Raw genomic sequence first — 19,536 nt, forward strand, 5'->3', positions numbered from 1 at the left:
CTCCTCCCGGCCGGGGCGGAGCAGGGCAGGCCGCAGAGCTTAGGAAATGTAAAAACCGCCGAATCTGTGGAAAAATCCAGTCCCCCGAGTAACGCAGGGCGAGGAAAATGATTGCTTTGACCACAGTGCCACTGACCGCGCTGTACCGTTACAAAGCCCTGAGGCAGAGCCCGGGAAAAGCAGCGCTGCTGTGAGGGAACCGTTCGGCGGTGCTGTGCTGCCCTCGCGTGGCTACTTTGGAAGTAGACCCATTTCCACCACTGAAGCAGGGCTCTTGGGCTGATTGTTTCCCCGGAGAGCGCAGTGATTTTTACAGCTGTTTCCACACCGCTTGGAAACGTTCACTCAAAGCGGCTGAGGTGAGCTGGGGAGCCCTAAGGCAGTGCCATCTAGGGGCCCTGGCAGCACTGCGGGTGGCGAGCAGCGCTTGTCCTGGTGCGGAAACAGAGGAGCAGCGCTGGAGGCTGCGTGGGCACCGTGCCCTAAGCATGGGAAGGGACGAGATGGCCGCCATGACTCGGGGGCGGTGGGGGGGGCGGGGCTTCTCATCAGGCGGGAGGGTGAGGGGCGGGGCTTCTCCGCAAGGCGGGAAGAGTGAGGGCGGGGCTTCTCCTCACGGCCTCGGCGCCGGGCGGGTCTTTTCGCGGCCGTTGGGCGGGGCTCGCGCCGAAGGCGGGCGGCGGGACGGACGGGGTCCGCGGCGAGCGGCACACGTCACTTCCTCTGCGGAGAGCGCTGGCGCCGGGGACGGTCGGGTCGGGTCGGCGCGGCGGTGGCGGGGAGTGGCGCGGCGGGACGATGAGCGACAGCGGGGAGCAGAACTACGGCGAGCGGGTAATACTCGGAGCCTGAGCGCGCGGCCCGGCCGCCCCTCCCCTCACACGCACACTTCCTCCGGCTCCGGGCGGGTGGAGCGGCCGCCCCCGCGTCGCCGTCGGGGCGGAGCGGGAGGGGCGGCGGCGGCGAGGAGGCCGCTGAGGAGGGCCGGGGCCGGGCTCGACGCGGGAAGATGGCGGCGGGAAAGGAGGTGGGGGCGCGCGGCGGGGCGGTGAGGCGGCCCGGCGCCATCTTGGGCTGGTGACCGGGAGCGCCGAGAGGGACAAAATGGCCGAGGGCGGGCGGCGCGGGCCGGGCCCGGCGCTGTGGGGCGGCCTTCCCCGTGCTGCGGCTGTCCGCGGGCTGCCGCTCTGGTGGAAGGCGGCCCCTCGGGGCACGGGGCGGCTGTGGGGGCTCGGGGGCTCAGGGTGGGGAAGGGGAGCGGCGGAGCTGAGGAGGAACCCAGCCGCCTCTTTGTCCTTTGTTATCCTCCCCCAAAACTGCATCGCCATCCGCTTCTGGGGGGAGGTTTTCTACTGCAGTCGTTTCTCCTTTAGTCTCCGAGGTCTGTAGCCCTTACTGCCGTGTTTTGCTTGTCTCAGTGTCAGTTTTTAATCTGCAGAGCGAGGAATTGTGGGGCTGGTAGGGAGCTCGGAGTTTAAACCTTCACTGTAGGGGTCAAAAGAATTGAAACGTAATAAAACTGAGGGGGGAGGGAAACTGCAATGTCTTGTTGTATCTTTCTTTGAAAATGGCCTTTTTGCTACAGCAAAGCTTGGTGGGATGTGAGTGTTACTATTTCAGGGTAGGGTAGGTCAGAAAATTGTCATCCTTGGAGGCTAGAAAACGCTGGATGGAATTGGATACTGAAAACTGGTGTTAAGGAATAGACTTGTTCTGCCCCCAGTGCTCTTTTCTTCGCAGTTCATGCCATTCTTATCCCAGGTGTGTTTGCCATTAGGGAGCATTACATCTCGTGTACCCAGGGATTTCTGCATGTTAGTTTAAGCATATATTGCAGTTGTGCAAGTCAGGTTCAAAACCAGTTTAAGACAGTAGTTTAACTTTAGAGAAACTTGTCAGGCTAACCTGCATAGAGCTTTTTTTCTTTTGTTAGAATGGTAGGAAACATTAAGACCTTATTGTAGAGCCTTCTTGAAACATAATTTTGTAGAGTATGTCTGTTTTTGTATTTGTGTACTTTTATTTAAAAAAAAAAAGTAATGGACAGACCATCTTCATCATGAACAAGGTTTAAAGTAAGTTGCAACTGACTAGAGCATGTTTAGAAGAATGTTATTCCTTTGTAACTGAGCTTTGACTCATAGGTAAGTTGTATGCAGTTGTTTGTAAAACTAAAAGGTGCAAAGCTAAAAGATGCAGCCATTTAGTTAGAAGCTTGCTATTCTAGAGTAGGTGAGGGAGTGGCTTTTTGAGCGTTACTACCAATGTTGGTTAGTGTGTTTGTTTGAATAACCAAAACTTCTATTTTAGTTGGTGGCCTTCTGTTTCCTTGTGCTGCAAGCACCAAAATTTACTTGCAGAGTAGGAACTCTGCTTGGATGTATAACCGAGGGTATGACTTTACAGCTGTCTGTTAAGCTGTTCCAAGTCCATGCTGCCAACAAGAGGTGTGTTCCTGCTTTCTCCCTTGTAGCAGTGTTTGCACAGTCAGATCTGGGAACCGGATCAGCTGAATTTGTCTGGTTCCATTTCCAGCTGTGTGAGGTAGCGGTGAATGCTCTGTCAGTTCTGGGGATGAAGAAGCAGTACTGGGTGCTTCCACAAGTAATGGCACTTGCTGTTTTGGAGGCAGCAGGAACTTAAACTGTCTTATGCCGTAGTTTTTGTTTGTTTTCTGAATGTTTGCAGTCAAACTCTTTCTCAGCTTATGCTTCGTGATGAAATTAAACTCTAGAAACTTTAAAGCTAAAGAAATGATAACTTATTCAGTGATACATGGCTTCGAGCATCGGAATATTGGCAGCACACCATAACCAACTATGGCTGTTTCTGAAGACACTTTTGTTTTCATTCACTGTGCTCAGTAGAGTGTGTGTAGCTAAGTAGGGCTGGAGAAAAGGCTGGTTGCCAGCAAGTCTTGCTTCCTCTGCCCCCTGCATGTTTGCAGCCTGCAGATAGCTATTCACCTTGTGAATTAATTGATAGTCTGGGAAGGTTAGAAACAGTGTGGTAACACGATGCCACCAAGGTAGGTCATGCTTTGTGCCTCCTCCCCCAGCTTCAGGCCACACCTCCTGGTAGGCAGTGCAGTACCCTGAGCTGTCAGAAAGTCATTTGGCTTTTTTTGCTGAGGGGCTTTTCTCTGGCAGCTCACAGTACTGAGTGATCAGCTGATCCTGTGCTTCAAAAGGACAAGCAGAAGCTTTTTTCTTGTTTTTTGCTTTTTTTTTTTTTTTTTTTTTCTGTTTGACCCATTGGTAAATTTGGGAATAGCATGGCTGAGTGTGTGTGAAACTGGCACCCTGACACCTTGAATCAGTCTGCAGTCAGATTTGGTAATGCACAGTGGTAGGTTGTATGCCTTCCTTCAGGACAACGAGTGGAAACACCTGAGTTGGTAAGGCTTTAGTATAAATAGTACCAGTAATACTGACTATTTAAGTTGTAAGACAAATCTACAGTTCTGTGTGAGGAAAAATTGGATTGGGAAGTAGAGATCTAACACAGTTATGGTGCATACCTTGCAGCTGCTTCTGCCTGTGGTGATTTTGTCTGTGCTTCAGCTTTTCAGGATTAGAAACAGTAGCTTTTCAGTAAGGAGCATCAGCTTTGATTTGCTTACCAGAAGTACTTGAATATGGCAGGAACAACAGTTCCTGCTATATTTTCTTTTTCCCCATGATGTGAGCCTGATGCATCTTTTTCTTTTTTTTTTTTTTTTTAAGCTTGAAATTCATAAAGGAGCAAAAAGGAAAAGAAGGCACTGTGTTAAGACTAAAAGTAGTGGATATCCCAATATCAGTGAACAGTGGGACAAGCTTATGTGGACCTTCAGCAGGTCACACAATGGGGCATAAAGTTTGGGGCTTGCAGATGAAGACATCAGCCATTTGCTTATGCTAATAGCACTTTCCTACTGTATTTCTTCAAAGCTTAACGACTTCCAAAAATCCTCAGAAGGGTGTGGGGGGTGCTGCTGTGCGTGGTGCTCCTTGTTGCCTTCCTCCCACAGCAGTGAGCATTTCTTGTCCTGTCAGTCTGAGCCCTTCTGTCTCTGTGCATTGCTCCTTCTGCCTAGCTGAAGTCTGTCGAGAGGGTTATGTTCAGGGAGTAGCAGATTCCCTCAAAGGAAGAACGGCCTTAATTGTTGTTTCTTTGTGTGCAATCCCTTCTTAAAATCTTTCTCCAACTCTCTTCTTTTACATTTGCTCAGAACTCATCTACGTGGGCTTTTTCTTTTGAAAGAAATAGCAGGTTTAGGGTAAACTAATTTGTAATTCAGGCCTCAGTATTTCCACTGCCTTTCACAGACTTGCTGAGTATGGTGGCAATGGCTTAAAACACCTTAATTGTTTTGGCAAAGAAGAACATGGCTTTGACTAACTTTGCTTTCTTTCTATTGCTCTTAGTATTAATTAATTAATAATCTGCTTCACGCTGCAAGTTCCTCCTCTCTCAACTGTTGTTATTTTACAGTAGGCAATTGTGAATAGCAAATCTCTGTTGTAAGTCGCATGGAAGCAGCTTAAGTGCACTTGAACATTGGTTTAGCGAATGATTTTGTGAATGATACAGAATGCCCTCTAAGTTGAGTGCTGAGATATAAGAGATGTTAGAGATATATCGAATGTTTTTGAACAAACCCTGTCTGATGATTTGGAAATAAATAACATGTCTGAAAGCCCTAATTCGCTCAGATTGTTACCAAAGCAGAGTGCATGTAAATAATAGAGCAGGTGGGATATTCTTGCAGGGCAGCATGTGAATGTGTTGCTTTGTTGCACAGAAGTCTGTTTTTACTCTGGAAAACTCCCATTTGGAGGCGTGAGGCCTGTGCGTGTAACTGGTGCAGGCAGAGCGGCACAGCGAGCTGGGAGCACTCCCACAGGCTTACGGCCTGTAAGCACCTCCCAGAAAGCAACAGGGTTGTGGAAGGAAGTGGCTGAAAGAGGAACTGCGCTGCTTTCTGCATTCTTCTACTTTGAGGCATCTCTGGCTGCAGCAGGGGCTTAACTTGACTTCAGGCACTTTTTTAAGTACGTGGTTCATAAAGTACCAAGTATGGGAGTTTGCTCATGCTGGCATTGATCAGTAGGTCGTTAGTTGATCTGTGGTGCATTTGCTGTTAAATATAGGCATAAATAGCAAATTTAGTTACGTAGCGCTAAGCTTAAATTGAAATTGTCTATAAAATAATAGGGAAGTGGTAGATATGATTCTGCATATGTAGTAAAAGTCCAGAACATTTTTTTTTCTAGTTTCAGTTTTGGCACTAGATTTTATCCTGGAGTTTTTAAATATTCTTCATCCTGTTCTTTTTCTATTAAGGTTAATGTTGAAGAAGGAAAATGCGGAAGTCGCCATTTGACAAGTTTTATAAATGAGAATTATTTGAAGCTCAGGAATAAGTGAAGCTGAAATTTGAAAAAAAAGAAAGTGAATGCATGCTAATTATCAGACCAGAAGTCCCACTTGTAGAATATTGAGCAATTTGTGTGAAGTGGGGAAGATGAAAGAAGTCAGAATTTGAAACGGAAGAATGAAGAAAAGGAATAAAAATGAAGTTAAGATAAGAAGTAATCTGGAATCTGAAAGCACTACGCTAAGTAATTACTAGTCTGTTTATGTGTCCCTGTATATTTTGCTAAACATGCATGCATTATCTGTTTAATAGCAAAAGTACATGCAGGGTAAAGAAGTGTCTACCAGGGAAGAACTTCTTAAAAATCTAGGCAGTTCTAATGCCAACTGCCCGGACACATAGATATGAATTTTTACCATTTATTTCACTGGAGCTTGTTTACAGACCGTAGGTAAACCAGAACTTGTGTACAAATTAGGCTTTCAATATCTGCGTGCAGGAATCCCGTTCTGCTTCCAGAAGCGGAAGTGCTCATGGGTCTGGCAAGTCGGGGAGGCACACCCCTGCAAGATCTCGATCTAAGGAGGATTCGAGGCGTTCCAGGTCAAAGTCTAGATCCAGGTCTGAATCCAGGTGAGTTCCTTTTTACCTCTTCCTCCTCTTGGCGAGTCAGATGTCTTTGGATTGTTATGGATTACTATGTCAGAGGTGAACTGAAGTGCACTGCAGCCCAGTTCTGTTACCGAGGGTCATTGGTGATGGTGCATACGCAAAGGGGCATGTGTGGTTTCAGAATTTGAAAGCTGAATGATCAAGTTAGATCTTGTTGCAGCCCTTTTTGAGAAGCATTCTGCTTTGTAGGCCTGTATCTCTGATGGTCTGGTTTGTAGTTGGCCTGCCTCTGAAGTTTCTCTGCGAACAATGGCTAGCTTCTGAGCCTGACGCTCCAGGAGCTCTGGGTTTTATTTTCCTCTTCACTGGAAGAAACTGACATGTCACTGCATCCTATGTGTTAGGTGACACTGTTCTTTTCTTCACTGGAAGCACTGATGTTTTAGAATAATTGCTGATTCGTTCTCTGAGAAAAAAGCAGATAAGTATAATAAAAAACAGAACTGACCTGTCTTAGCATTTAAACATGTTCTAATTGGACTTGAAATTGTCTGAAGAGCTCTAAAGATTGGGCAGCTTCCTAAGCTTCCAAAAAAGTTGTGGAGAAAGTAACTTTGTTATTTGTTCCGGAATTGAACGCATGAAAATGCTTCTAGGACTGCGTTACCAGTCCTTTGACTTATCTGCTAAGCGGGCTGCAGGCAGTGACAGCATCCCCCTTGAAACCACTAACAGACTTCTTACTGAGACACAAAATATGCCCATGGTCCAAAAATAAGGCAGTAAACGTCAGGACTGCCCACTTGGCATTGGGCTTACCATGGGTGTTGTGCAGAGGGTACATAATTAAAAAGCAAGGATGAAGAGGCTACAAAGCCTGCAGAAGGGTGAATGGCATTATTTTCTGAAGAGTCTAGAGCAGTGCCGAGTGCAGGATGAATGTATTGATGGTACCTTCAGTCATTTGTAAGCATTCAGAGGAGAAAAACAAAAGCTTGGGTTTCAGTGGTAGCGTTTCCAGCTGAGCTGTTCACAATATGTTTTTGTGTGTAAGCTCTGAATTAGGTTTACCAGAGCCTCAGGGTCAGGGTGTGGGAGGGATAACATTTCTGGAAGACATCACGCAGTCACCCCCGATGGAAAATGATGATGTATACTGTGCTTAGGCTGGATTGTAAGGTTAGAATGAACAATCTGAAAGACTTTAGTGGCAAGGTAAATACCTTCTCAAGAATTTTGACAGCAGAGGAACAAGGTTGTTTTTGCTGTATATTTGTCAGACACAATTGTCAAATCATACACTTAACCTGTAGTGCAAGAACAGAAATGTGAAGTTGAGGGAATGAATACTTGGTGTTGCCAGCAGTGATGGGATTGTAGGATGGCTCAGGAGAGGTCCTGTCCAAACTTCTGTTTCAGACAGACTACTCTGGGTTTGGATGGTGTTCTTGGAACTTCATACAGTTGGGCTTTTAAAGGCTCTGTGGGTAGAGACCACACATGTTCCTTGAGGAACCTTTTAGAGTGGCAAGCAAGTCAAGACCCAGCCCAGCATGTTCTTCTGCACCATAGTAACCCCTTGGGCTTCCTTAGTCTTTGAAGCACTGCTTTTCGCTTGCAGAATAACCTCAATGCCATGTAGGAATGCAGCCTCACATAGTTTGAAATGCTGCTAGAGGCAAACACAAGAACTAGGCCTTCCAAGTCTTGCTGCTGTGATACGGTTTTTAAAGTAACCATGCAAATATTTCCATTTGCAAGGAACCTTTCAAATTGTACCATGGCATCTGACTTCTTTTTGATGAACAACAGTAGGTGCTTATGACTGCCACAGCTTCCTGAGCATTTAACAGCTGTCCTGAAAATACCTACAGCTGGAAATAACAAAAGGATCTTGCAAGCCTAAGAGATGGTTTGTTAGCAGAATTGTGAATTGTATGCAGAACCAGTATCCTCAAATCTTGATTTGAAGTGCCATCACTGTCATGAGCTCTGGCTCTCACCAGAGAGAGCATTGTGAAGTCTTTCATAGTGTGTGCTTGTTTCTGTTGCAAATATATTTTTGAGCCGCTAGCTTTATAAATGTGAACTTTTCTTAGGACCAAATCTGCGTCTTTGCATGTTTGTCCTTTGGGCTGTGGATGCTTTTGATTTGAAAAATCCAAAGCTGTTTTTCTTGAAGTTTTCATCAGCGAAACAACAGGTATTCTGCCCAGGCTTGTTGTCTTTGCCTGGTTCTTTGTAATGTCTATGCAATCCTTGATGAAGGAACATGACTTTCAGCTGTGATGGTTTTGCAGCAGAGGAGAAAAATGGCAGTAGTGTTTAGCATTTAAGACAGCAGTATGACCAGTGCCTATTTAAAATAAGCCTTGTTCTCTCAGTGGTTTATCTAGCTTAGAAGGGTCTAGCTTTTGTTCATTGTAGTGGGTGCTTTCTGGAATGTGGAACATCGATTCTCTGTTTGTCTTCAGGCTTCCTGTACCAGAGGCTGAGATGTCGCTGTGTGCACATGCTGAGTTTCTCATTTTATTATTTCATTGTCTTTTTATACAATCTTCCCTGCCTCTGGGAGGTTCCCTCTTCTGTTTCTTTCAGTATTTTGTTCTTATACCCCACCCACCTTCCCAATTACTTGTTCTCTGTGCATACCTAAGTGTTGTAATGGGACATGCTGAAGTCATTTCTTCTGGAAGTGTATGTATTCTTCAAGCTGGGGAAGGCAAGACTTGCTGGGCTCACTTCTGAACAGGTCAAAGACAGAGATGCTTAACTGGTGACAAAACCAGATAGTGGATGAAGCTGTTAAATGCTCAGGAGGGAGTAAAAACTGGCTTGGATCAAGAGCATCGTTTGTGCCAGGGCAGTGTTTGGGCTACTGTGTGACGCCTAGTCCTGCAGCAGTGGCTTCTGGGCTCAGTCGGCTTTCACAAAAGGGGAAGGGCGTTCAGGCCCAAATAAGAGCATGAAGATGAGTAACTTATGGCTAAGGACCTTGGGATATTAAACTGTTCAGTGCACTTCTTAGTCTTGCAGCCATTTTCTTTGTAGCTGCATGGAATGCAGGTCATTCAGTGACTGCAAACAGCACACCACACTCGGGTGTAGCTGCTCCAGTGCCTGCCTAGCTGTTCAGGCAGGGCTGTCTGCACTGGGAGAGCTGAGGGCTTAGTTGAAGGAATTGAAGTGTTCATTGGCCTCACGGAGCTGGTGCTGTCAGTAAACACTTCTAAGTAGAAGCTGAAATTTGTGAGCAGTTGCACCTCTGCCTAAATACACTTGAAAGGTGAACATGTAAACGTGTACAAACAGCTAATGGTAAATAACTGTTAAAACAGTAAAAGGTACATAAGTGTACTACCACTTAACTTCTTCAGTCCTGTTAAGCTCTGTTTTGGGGGTGTGTTGCAGATTCCTGTGTTTGTCATTATGAACTCTTTAAAAGAAATATTTGTCTATCTGTGTCATTGAAGGCAGTGCTATTCTGAGTGCTAGAGTGAACAGAAGTGTGCACCTCTCCAGTTGTGCATGTGACAGTCACCTTTGCTGTTAATTCCTGTTCCCTCTTTCTACTAAGTCTTTTGGAGAGAATTTTCAGCTATTTTATTTTTACTTAAATACTGCTGTAAGTGCTGTGAATGTTCTGGGCAAAGTAAGTTCGAAGCTTTTTGAGGAATCGAAAGCCAACCAAAATGTTGAAGCCTCTCTTTTTCAGTAATACGTTAAGACCGAGAGATCGGTCCTTGAGATTAATGACTCAATTGATCGTAGCTTAATCACGTGCCATGTGCCACCACAGGTTCTTAAAATACATTTGTTCAGACTTCTGCTTATGACTATCTGAGGTACTTTTGCAAGGTTCTAGAAGAAAAAACACTGTCCCTCTTCTTTTTTCCTCAGATCTAGATCCCGGAGGAGTTCCCGCAGGCACTACACCAGGTCACGCTCTCGTTCCCGCTCTCACAGGAGGTCCAGAAGTAGGTCGTACAGTCGGGATTACCGGCGGCGGCACAGTCACAGCCATTCCCCCATGTCTACTCGCAGGCGCCACATTGGGAACAGGGTACGTGTGCTCTACATGTAGATGACTGCTGCGCATCTTCAAATCAGTTCGTTCGTCTTCCTTTTCCGTGGAATGCAACCTGCTGAGGTGTGTTTGAAAGATGAGTGCTGGCAGTGCAGGCTGATGTTGGTGTGCCTGCTGTAGTAAACAAGCAGATGGATGCAGTGAGGGCAGAGGTAGGATTAGGAGGGAGAGGCATTTGTCCTCCCTAAATCTAGAAAGTCTGGAAAACTAAAACATTTAATTTAAAGCTGGCTTAGTGGTTCATTAAGAGCTTGTAAAGCAACTAGAAAGCTGTTGAATCTCGGGTGCCTGAGAGCAGTGGGATTCCAGCTAAAGCTGGCAAGGAAGCAATGGCTAAAATGTATGATGTGATCCATGCCTCTCTGTATCCACATTCAGCAGTCACCAGTATGTCTTTGGAGCAAAGACAGTATTTTTTTGTGTGTGCTGCCTCTATGGTTGGTACAGGGCTTCCGGAAATACAAAGTATTTCTATGAGAGAAGGATTTATGTCTGTAGGATTGATTAGAATAGAAGTGTCTCCTTCAATTTAACCCAGCTGTGGTCTGAGCAGTGTGTTTTTGTTGAAGCTCTGACAAATTCAAACTTGTGCAATTCCTGGTGTAGCAAACACAGGTGTTTATTCTGATGCCTCTCTCTTCCTTTAGGCAAATCCTGATCCAAATTGCTGTCTTGGTGTGTTTGGGTTGAGCTTGTACACCACAGAACGAGATCTGAGGGAAGTTTTCTCCAAGTATGGTCCAATTGCTGATGTTTCCATTGTGTACGATCAGCAGTCTCGACGTTCAAGGGGATTTGCATTTGTGTACTTTGAAAACGTTGAGGATGCTAAGGAGGTAAGTTGCTGTGGCATGGACTGTGTGGGATGTTTGCTGTGTTTTTGGTTGCTGGGATGTATGTTTTATACCAGGATGTAGCCTGGGTAACTCACTGCTTGACCTTAAAATGTGACACAGGAACCTCTTGTGTTAATTGCTTTCACTAGATGAAATAAGCATAACGCAAGCTAATGCAACAGTATCTTCCCTGCATTCTCAGAGCCTAAAATGTACTTCAGACCTCGTGATAAAATGTCAGTGTTTGCTCAAAAGAGGCATCCTTTGTATTAGAGGAAATAGTGCAAGGCTATGATTCTGGTTCTGTATGGACTGACTTGTATAATTCACAGAAGCAAACATCAACCTACTGTAGTGTGAACTGTGCCAACAAGAAAAGGAAAATAGAAACACATGTGCTCTCTTCTCTTAATTAGGTGTGTTCTTCTGAAACTCCATATGTGATCTTCTGTTTAATGTTAAGAGTGCCCCAGACTGATATTTCAGTGTTCTCAAATGCTCAGGTGCCCTAGGGAAGTGTTAATATGCATTCTGCTTGCTTCTAGTGCTTTGGTTGTAAAGGGGGGAGAAAATTTCACCTAACAGTAAAAGGCCAGACAGGCTTTGTATTGAAATGATGTCTCTGCTGAACAACAAATTACTGAATATATGCTTACAATTGCTACAGAATGATCAGGGAAAGGAGCTTGCTAAGTGTATAAGTCTGCCCTCAGACCTGCCCTGGATAGTGCTTCGAATAGGCTTATCTTCTGCATAAATTCCACTTTGTACCATCTGAGTAGCTATTTTTTCCCCCCCTGAAGTTTGGCATATGACTTCCATGGTAAATTGAAGCTTTGAATGTCAGCTTTGAATGTCCTACATGGCAGGAAAAACAAAAACTATTTCAGATGTTTTGTTGAGTATTTGCTTATGATTCAGTTATTACTGTATTCAAGGTTAGGGCAGGGTTTGAGGATGTCTTTTGGAGCAGTGGGGGCTTCTGTGCTGTGTTTGAAGTTCCGTGTTGGAGCAGCTAAGATTCCTCGTAGAAGCATTTTCAAACGCTCTTCTTGATCATATCAGAAACAGTGAAACAGGTGGTAAATTATGTTCCTCACAGACACTTCACACAATATAAGTCATGTTTAAGTAATTACTGAAGCTTATAGCCACGTAGCCTAGGATGTCTTAGCTTTTAGGCTCAGATAAATGTGAGGCATAAGCGAAATCTGGAACTGCCTTAACTGAGATCTTTTAGGGCTTTTCTTAATATTCCAAGCAGTGGTTAGGAATTTGTGTAGGTAGTAAAGTTCATACCTCCAGCTAACTGTTTTTTATCTGTGCCTAGGCTAAGGAACGTGCCAATGGAATGGAGTTGGATGGAAGAAGAATCCGGGTAGACTTTTCCATAACAAAAAGACCTCACACACCTACCCCTGGAATCTACATGGGAAGACCCACTTAGTAAGTTACTACTGTGGCTTTTTTTTCCCCTGGAAGCATAAGGGTCAGGATACATTGTATCCTGTATTTTAAAAAACAAAATAACAGCAGCAAAACAATTTGTCAGTGGCTGATCTGAGGTCAGTCTAGGTTACAGTAAGCAGAAACTTGTGTCCACTAGTTAAGCAGTCCAAACATAAGTTGTCTGCACATTTAAGCCTGCAGTAAGAATTTTGGAGAATTTCTAAAGTATTTCAAGTTGTTTCTGAATGGTGGATGTTTCCCTGTGTGCTCTCAAACACCAGTGGCTTCGCAAGCTCTAGTTTTCCAAGCGTCCCTCAACAAATACTACTGTGCAGCTCTGCTGCAGTTTGCCCTATCCATAGTGTAAACATTTGACAAAGTTACCAGCAATGTGAGTTGTTTTCCCAAGTAATCTTTCAGTTGTTTTTCCAAGATTTTCTGCTTACAGTGCTGTTGGCTGTGTATTGGTGTTGTATTGAGGCTCTAAGTTTATCTTTTTTAATGGAGAAATTCTTCCAAAAGCTTCCTGGGAGTTAGAAGTGAATGAGGAGTTGGTGCAGGCACATAGAATTCCTTGTGTGCCTGCCTTAAAACGTTGAGAGGTTTCAGAACAAAGAGGAAAGTAGCTGCTTTAAAGATGCAGATTTTAAACAGCAGTGTTACGTAGTTCTGTTTCCATCCACAGCACTGGGAAGCACTCACACCGTCACTTCAACTGTGAGAATGGGGGCCAGAGACTTGAGTCAGTTAAAATAACACATGCTTGACTGACTGCATTGCAAACAGAATTGATTGATTCGTTATTAAGTGAAATTGTCTGTTGTCACTTGCAGTGGCAGCTCCCGGCGGCGGGATTACTATGACAGGGGATATGACAGAGGGTACGACGATCGTGACTATTACAGCAGGTCATACAGGTGAGGCAACGGCTGTAGTGCTGAACTGCTTCACCTCCATTCTGCCAGTGTGCGCCACGATATTTCTGTGCTCATTCTAATTGTGGGATCTCGGTACAAAAATGGCTGGTCAGTACAAATGAGGTTGTTCAGATATGAGAAATGCTTCGTGCTGTTTAACTTGAGCGTGGTTTATTCTGCATTGCTTTTTTTAATTTATGGAAAACAAAGTACCGTTCTCTGTACTCACTTTTTTTTTAAAATGCTGTTTTTTTCCTTTTCCATCATTAAAATGATGGGAATACAGGTGCTGATCTGATACTTGAGTTTGCATTTTAATGCCAAATTTAAATTAGTTTTTGAATGTAATAGACAATGGGTAGGATGCTTCAGTACTCACCATTATCCCCTATGAACAATTATGACATCTCAAATGTTGCCAAAGCAAAGAATCAGATCTTACAGGATTGCTTGTTCTGTACTGGAAGTTTGTTTGGCAAGGCTTTTTTTAGCATACCGTTATCAGCTCGGATGAAGATGTTCTACTGCAGGCACTTGGGCTTCTTATTTCTGTCTGCAGTCTTGGGTTTTCAATAGTACAGTGGTTAACTTCCCTGAAAGTGCTGAATTTCCAGGTGGCAACATAGATTGCTGGGGGGCTAGTAAAGTTGATAGAAAATCTGTTGAAAACTTGGTTGGCACTTAATTGGTTTTGGTGACACAGCTGGCTTTATATTCTGTGTTCTCTATTACGGAACACAGGAGGAGTTGTGTCATGTGAAATTCCTAGAATTTGACTCAGACACGTTAAATTGGACACGAAGATGACACTTCATTTTTTTATCTAATTGCCCAATGTACCTTTGGTTGCAGAATCATAGAGCCGTTCCGAGTTGTTTGCTGTGCTTTAATGCATCAGCACTGGGTACATCTATGACGGTTGCTTGATGACAATGTTTGGAGAAGCATGAGTTTGAATTACGTTCTCTTATAGCTCACAGACAATGAACAATCTGAATCCTTGCAGTGTGCTCTTCTGGATGTAGAAGAAAATGTTCTGTGTTTACATTTGTATGGTCCTCAGGACATTCGTATGTCACTGAGGACAGCCTTCTCCTTTTCCTCTCCTACTGCTCGCAAACACTTGTTTTTCCCAGCCTGTCGTTGTGGATTTGGTCTGTTTCTCTCTTCCCTGCCTAGCTGTGCTTCTGCACTGCAGGGGCCAGGGGGAGGATCAAGGTGCCTCTGCATCATGACAGTGAATGCTGGAGACATGAGTGCTTTGCTCATAGTTCTGGGAAAGAGTATTTTCTGCCTTTAACAATCCATTTCCGTGCTACGTCAGTGGCTTTGAACATCCTGGAGAAATGCATGCCTGTTATCAAGGTTAAGCTGCTACAAGGACAAGATGTATTGGTTTTCATCTTGCCAGCAATTGTACATAAGCTTCCACATGAAGTAGATGAGACCCAAAAGTAGCTCTTTGACCAAGCTTTCTGCACAAGGTACAAAAAATTGACAATTATCCTCATCTTGCTTAATGTCCTGAAGATAATGAAATGAAAGCTAGCAGGCAAAACAACTGAAGCAGCTCCCAGAAATGTTGGGGAACAGAGAAGTCTGTTTCTCCCATTTTCTTAATTCTTCCTCCTTTGGGGGGAATTGTGATAAACTTATAAAAACGCCAAAAGCATACAGAGACCAGCAAAAAAACAGGGCTATAGAATGTTTGATAATAGTTTTGTATTGTCAGTTTCTCTTCTTGAACTTTCTTGTGGTACAGATCTCCTTTTACAAAGGATTTATCAAGTTTTTCTGGCTGTCCTTTTTTTTTTTTTTTTTTTTTTTTTTTTTAAGTTGTAACTTACTCCTCCTTTAGATTCCTCACTTTAGATTATGGTATAACATGTCTTTACTTCTTGTGGTTCCTGATGGTGAACTGTGGCTCAGATCTTTTTGTAAAACATGATCAGAAGTTTGAATTTTTTCACTTCAGAGAGCATACTACTGAGAATAGATGCAGAGACTGAGATTGACTGTGTACAAAGAAGAGTATGTGAATTAGGGGAGGAAAAGCAGGCCAGCAAGAAGTGAACTGCTTCAGTTGGTGCTGGTTTTAGTGCTAGCAGAATTCATAGCCACGCTTTGGTTCAGCTCTTGCAGGCAGTTGTGCTCCTGGCGATGTTCTGACCTTCCTGTGTGCTCTCCCATTCTGTGTCTGTCATGTGATGTTTAGGGCTTTGGGGTGGGAATACTCAGAGTATTGACAGTTCTGCAAGAGTGATTTCCGTTCCCTAAAACAACAAATCTTTGTGAAGCTCACTGCAGAACCTTTCTAATATCTTCTCAGATACTGATATAGCAGGTAAAGCAGATACAGAAAGATTGAAAGTAAGCCACAGATGTTTGCACGTGTCTGCTTTACAAATACCATGGTCTTTTCTAGTTAAATGCTTAGTAATTATCCTGCAGGTATTGCTTGTTTGAAGGAGAGAGCAGAGTGGTGTTGCATAAGCTGTGGGTTCTTCCTTGAATAAGGGAAATGGGGTATATAAATTGTAAATCCTGAGTTGCAAGTGTTACACAGTAGTGCTTAACCCTAGAAAGTCAATGAGCAATAATTACTTCACGTTTTCTTCCTTATTTGCTTTCTGTGCAGTGAAACCTGAAGGGAAATACAATGCAGGATGGGGTTGTCATGCTAAAGTTTTTCTCATGTGGCTGTGGAATACTCAGCCTGCAAAATAGGGATGCAAAATACCGCACACTGCCTAATCTTCCAAATGGAGAAACTTTGCTTTGGGGGGAAAAAGTAAAATAGGAGACCTGTTGGTTAGAAATGTAGTGGATTTTCTTGACTGTCGTATGATTGCTGCCTTTTTGAGCTGTGACAGTCACACCTGCTCCATAATCCAAACTTGATTCAGTAATGCTTTGCTATATCTGAATCTGTGGAAGTAGCAGATCAGCCACTGAATATTGCTGAAGTATTATAACCTGTTGTTCAGTTCCAGGTGACTTCTGTACAAGAAGTTGTTCTGGAGATGCCGTGTTTAAGCGTGATGAAGTGTTAAGGGTGTCTACCTCAGCCGTGGTGTCACCTTGGTCATCTTTCCTTAGCAATCTGATTTCAAGGCTTAACAAATAAATAAAATTGCATGCTTTGAATGGATAAGCATCTGAGAATGGAAATGTTTTTAAAAGCAGAGGCTTCATACTGCTTTGAAATCACTGTTTGTTGAAGAGTATGATGTAAAACACAGTATTGGCCAGCGGAGTGCAAGACGTCTGCAGCTGCACCTTGCCACTTTCAGTATTTGCTATTCAGCTAACACCTGGGAATCAAAAATGAAGGTAGTAGGGAAGTAACAAAGTATTTATCTAGTTAAGCTACCAAATGTTTTCTTCTCTTCACTTTATCATATGATTGAGCGTGTTTTTTACTTGCATGGTGAGCTTCTTTGTTAAATGTTCAAAACTGTTCTGCTTCTGTCTTCACAGAGGAGGAGGTGGAGGAGGAGGAGGAGGATGGAGAGCTGTTCAAGACAGAGATCAGTTTTACAGGTATGCCAGGAAAGCTTTTGGTGTCCGGTAAAAAATGGAAACGTTCTTCTGCGTGGCATCTTTGGGATGTTTGAATCGAGTTTGAGGATATCTTCAAATGCAGTAAGAGCAACTGGGCAACTGTTGAATGCTTGAGAATCTTGGATGAGCAGTGGAATTTATTTCAAAGGCTTCCTCATTATGTGAAGGGGTGAGGTTAGTATGGGGGCAGGTTAGTGCAGCTTTACACAAGAAAAACTTGTGATCTGTGCCAAGAAGTTAATGTCCTGAATAGTTTTTGTGAATGACTATTAAAGGGATTGGAGAAACTAGGTAAGGAACTGAGAAACTTGTGGTTGGATTGAAAAGGTATCCCAGAATTCTTCATCCAGACAAGTATTTCAAACTCAAAGTGTGACTGGGCTTTTGATTTGGGTGTTTGAGATGCTTTTGGCTTGGAACAGAAAACTCATACATGTAAAATGTGAATGTGAATTCTCCTAGTCAATGTAGGAGAGCTTATTTCCTTTATTAGTCCATTGTAATATCACTCTGGCCCTTTATTCACAAAAAGACTATTTGAGTCTTATTAAAGATTTGCCTTTTCTCCAGTAGAAGCATTGATCAGGTCTTCATACTCTCATTAGCTTTCCTGAGTACGCTATTGATATAACAGTATCTACATAGAGCTGCTGCCACTCATCACCACGGGGTTTAACAGAGCGGCTGTTTCTGTGGCCTTGTTTTGCAGGAGGAGATCACCATCCCCATATTACAGCCGAGGGGGCTACAGATCTCGATCCAGATCTCGGTCCTATTCACCTCGTAAGTAATTCTAGAGTTCTCGTGTCAAAAGCTCATTTCCACTTCTCCTCAACTTCTTCCTTTGAGCTTTCCCATCCCTAATGGCTTTATGTGGTTGTATTTATGTTGTTATGAATCACAGTTCCCTTTAAAGTTACATTGAGCAAGTGGCAACCTTGAGGGTAGAGCAAATATTTAGTTTGCAACAAAATAAACTAGGTAATGCTGCTTTTTTTTTTTTTTCTTGCTTGGTAGTGCTTCTTTCTTGGGAACTCAGATTGGGCAGCAGTTTGTAGCATGTTGAGAGTTTGGTGAAGTGTAGAACAGCAAAGCTGAACTCACAGGTTTGGATACTGGGACTAAATTTGCTGATGCAACGTGGAAAAGAGGAGGCTAACTTAAGCCAGCATCTAAATGGTGCTTTTGTCAAAGCAGCTTATTTGCATGACAGATAAAGCTATATTTTGGCAGAAAGTTAAAGATGCAGTAGCATTCCTAGCATATTCCCCTCGTAATGGATACACTTAGAATGAATGTGCTGTGTTCTCAGCATTCTCATATTTACTGTCTGTGTCCAAAGGAAGACAGGTGGGACTGTGCTTTTACTGATACTGACTTTGGGGTGGGAATACTCAGAGTATTGACAGTTCCAGCAAGAGTGATTTCCGTTCCCTAAAATAACAAATGTTTGTGAAGCTCACTGCAGAACCTTTCTAGTATCTTGTAAAAAGTATCTCTGATATGACTGTGCTTTTACTGATACATGGGGGAACTGGCTTCAGCCCCAGTTACAGTGCACATACCTGCTGTGTGCTGAAATGTCAGCCCTGCGTGTGTCTGACATGATTGGGCTTACAGAACAGTGCTGATGTTAAGCATTGACAGGCAGATCATTGGGCACTTAGGAAATTGATGCAGACTGGAGGTGTGCAAGTGAAATCAGAACTTTGAAGATCTGCTAGTGTTTGGAAGTCTAATCCTGTGTATTTTTTTTCTTTCAGGTCGCTATTAAAGCATGACATGTAGAGGAATTTCTAGCTACAGCCTTTGAGTTGAAATTGCGAGTTTGTGGACAATATTTTTATTGTCTCTTCTGTTTAAACAAGTGAACAGTGCCTAGTGAATAGGTGACTTTTACACCTTTTATGAAGAATACTTCTGTGATGCTGTTTCATTCTGCATATTTGTGTAGTTTGGTGCTTTGTTCCAAGTTGTGTTTTGAAAGGAGTATGTTTTGCATGTATTTTTTTAGTCTCAATTTTGACTCCTGAAAGGTTTCTATTGTAAAAACGAACTGTTCAGTTAGTTTTTTTCTACTGATTCCAAGGTATTCTAAAGATCAAAACCTGTGTAAAGTGCTTTCAAAAAGTGAAAAATAAAATAAAAAAAGTTTGATTTTTTTTTTTTCCCTGTGCTTTTGACAAGTATAAGTTATGGATTGAAAAGAGACTCCCACACGTACACGATATTCCATAACCTATGACACAAAGTTCATTAGTAAAGTTCACACTAAGATTGTGTTGTTGGGTAATTGTTTTCTAATTGTGATACCTTCAGGTATGTAAATCCAGTGCGTAGAGATGTCCATGTGTAACGTGCACAGTAGCAGGAGGAAGGAACAGCACTCAGTGATGGTGTACACATGGAGCAGCACAACTTAGCAACGTACGGTAATGCTGCTGAGCTTTGGGTGGGGGGGGTGAGCTGTTAGCAGATGCTTTATCCCACGTAAGATGTAATCCTCTAAGGAGAGCTCAAAAGGGGGAGAGGGTTTCCTGGGAAGTAAATAGCCGCACGCTTACGAAAGGCAATGTAGGAACACACAGACAGTGTTGATTTTTTTCCTTTTGAAAGTCCATCTTTACCTGCATATGTGGGTAAAATGATGGAGGCGGTATGACTCAGTGCTTTCCTTTCCATTTTCTACTCAAAACAGTCAGAAGTGCC

At 43.4% G+C, this 19,536-nt stretch overlaps 1 protein-coding gene across 1 annotated transcript; it reads left to right on the forward strand.

The window, feature by feature from the left end:
• Nucleotides 1-798: 798 nt before the first annotated feature.
• Nucleotides 799-18,601, forward strand: TRA2B (transformer 2 beta homolog; the record flags this gene model as incomplete). The annotated part of the gene is made up of 9 exons (XM_079539912.1): nt 799-834; nt 5,862-5,995; nt 9,875-10,037; nt 10,709-10,897; nt 12,228-12,343; nt 13,180-13,263; nt 16,744-16,806; nt 17,537-17,610; nt 18,591-18,601. The coding sequence occupies 9 exons, from the start codon at nt 799-801 to the stop codon at nt 18,599-18,601; spliced, it is 870 nt and encodes a 289-aa protein (XP_079396038.1).
• Nucleotides 18,602-19,536: the final 935 nt, after the last annotated feature.

The sequence above is a fragment of the Tetrao urogallus genome (assembly GCF_951394365.1).
Source record: "Tetrao urogallus genome assembly, chromosome: 9".
Classification (NCBI taxonomy): Eukaryota; Metazoa; Chordata; class Aves; order Galliformes; family Phasianidae; genus Tetrao; species Tetrao urogallus.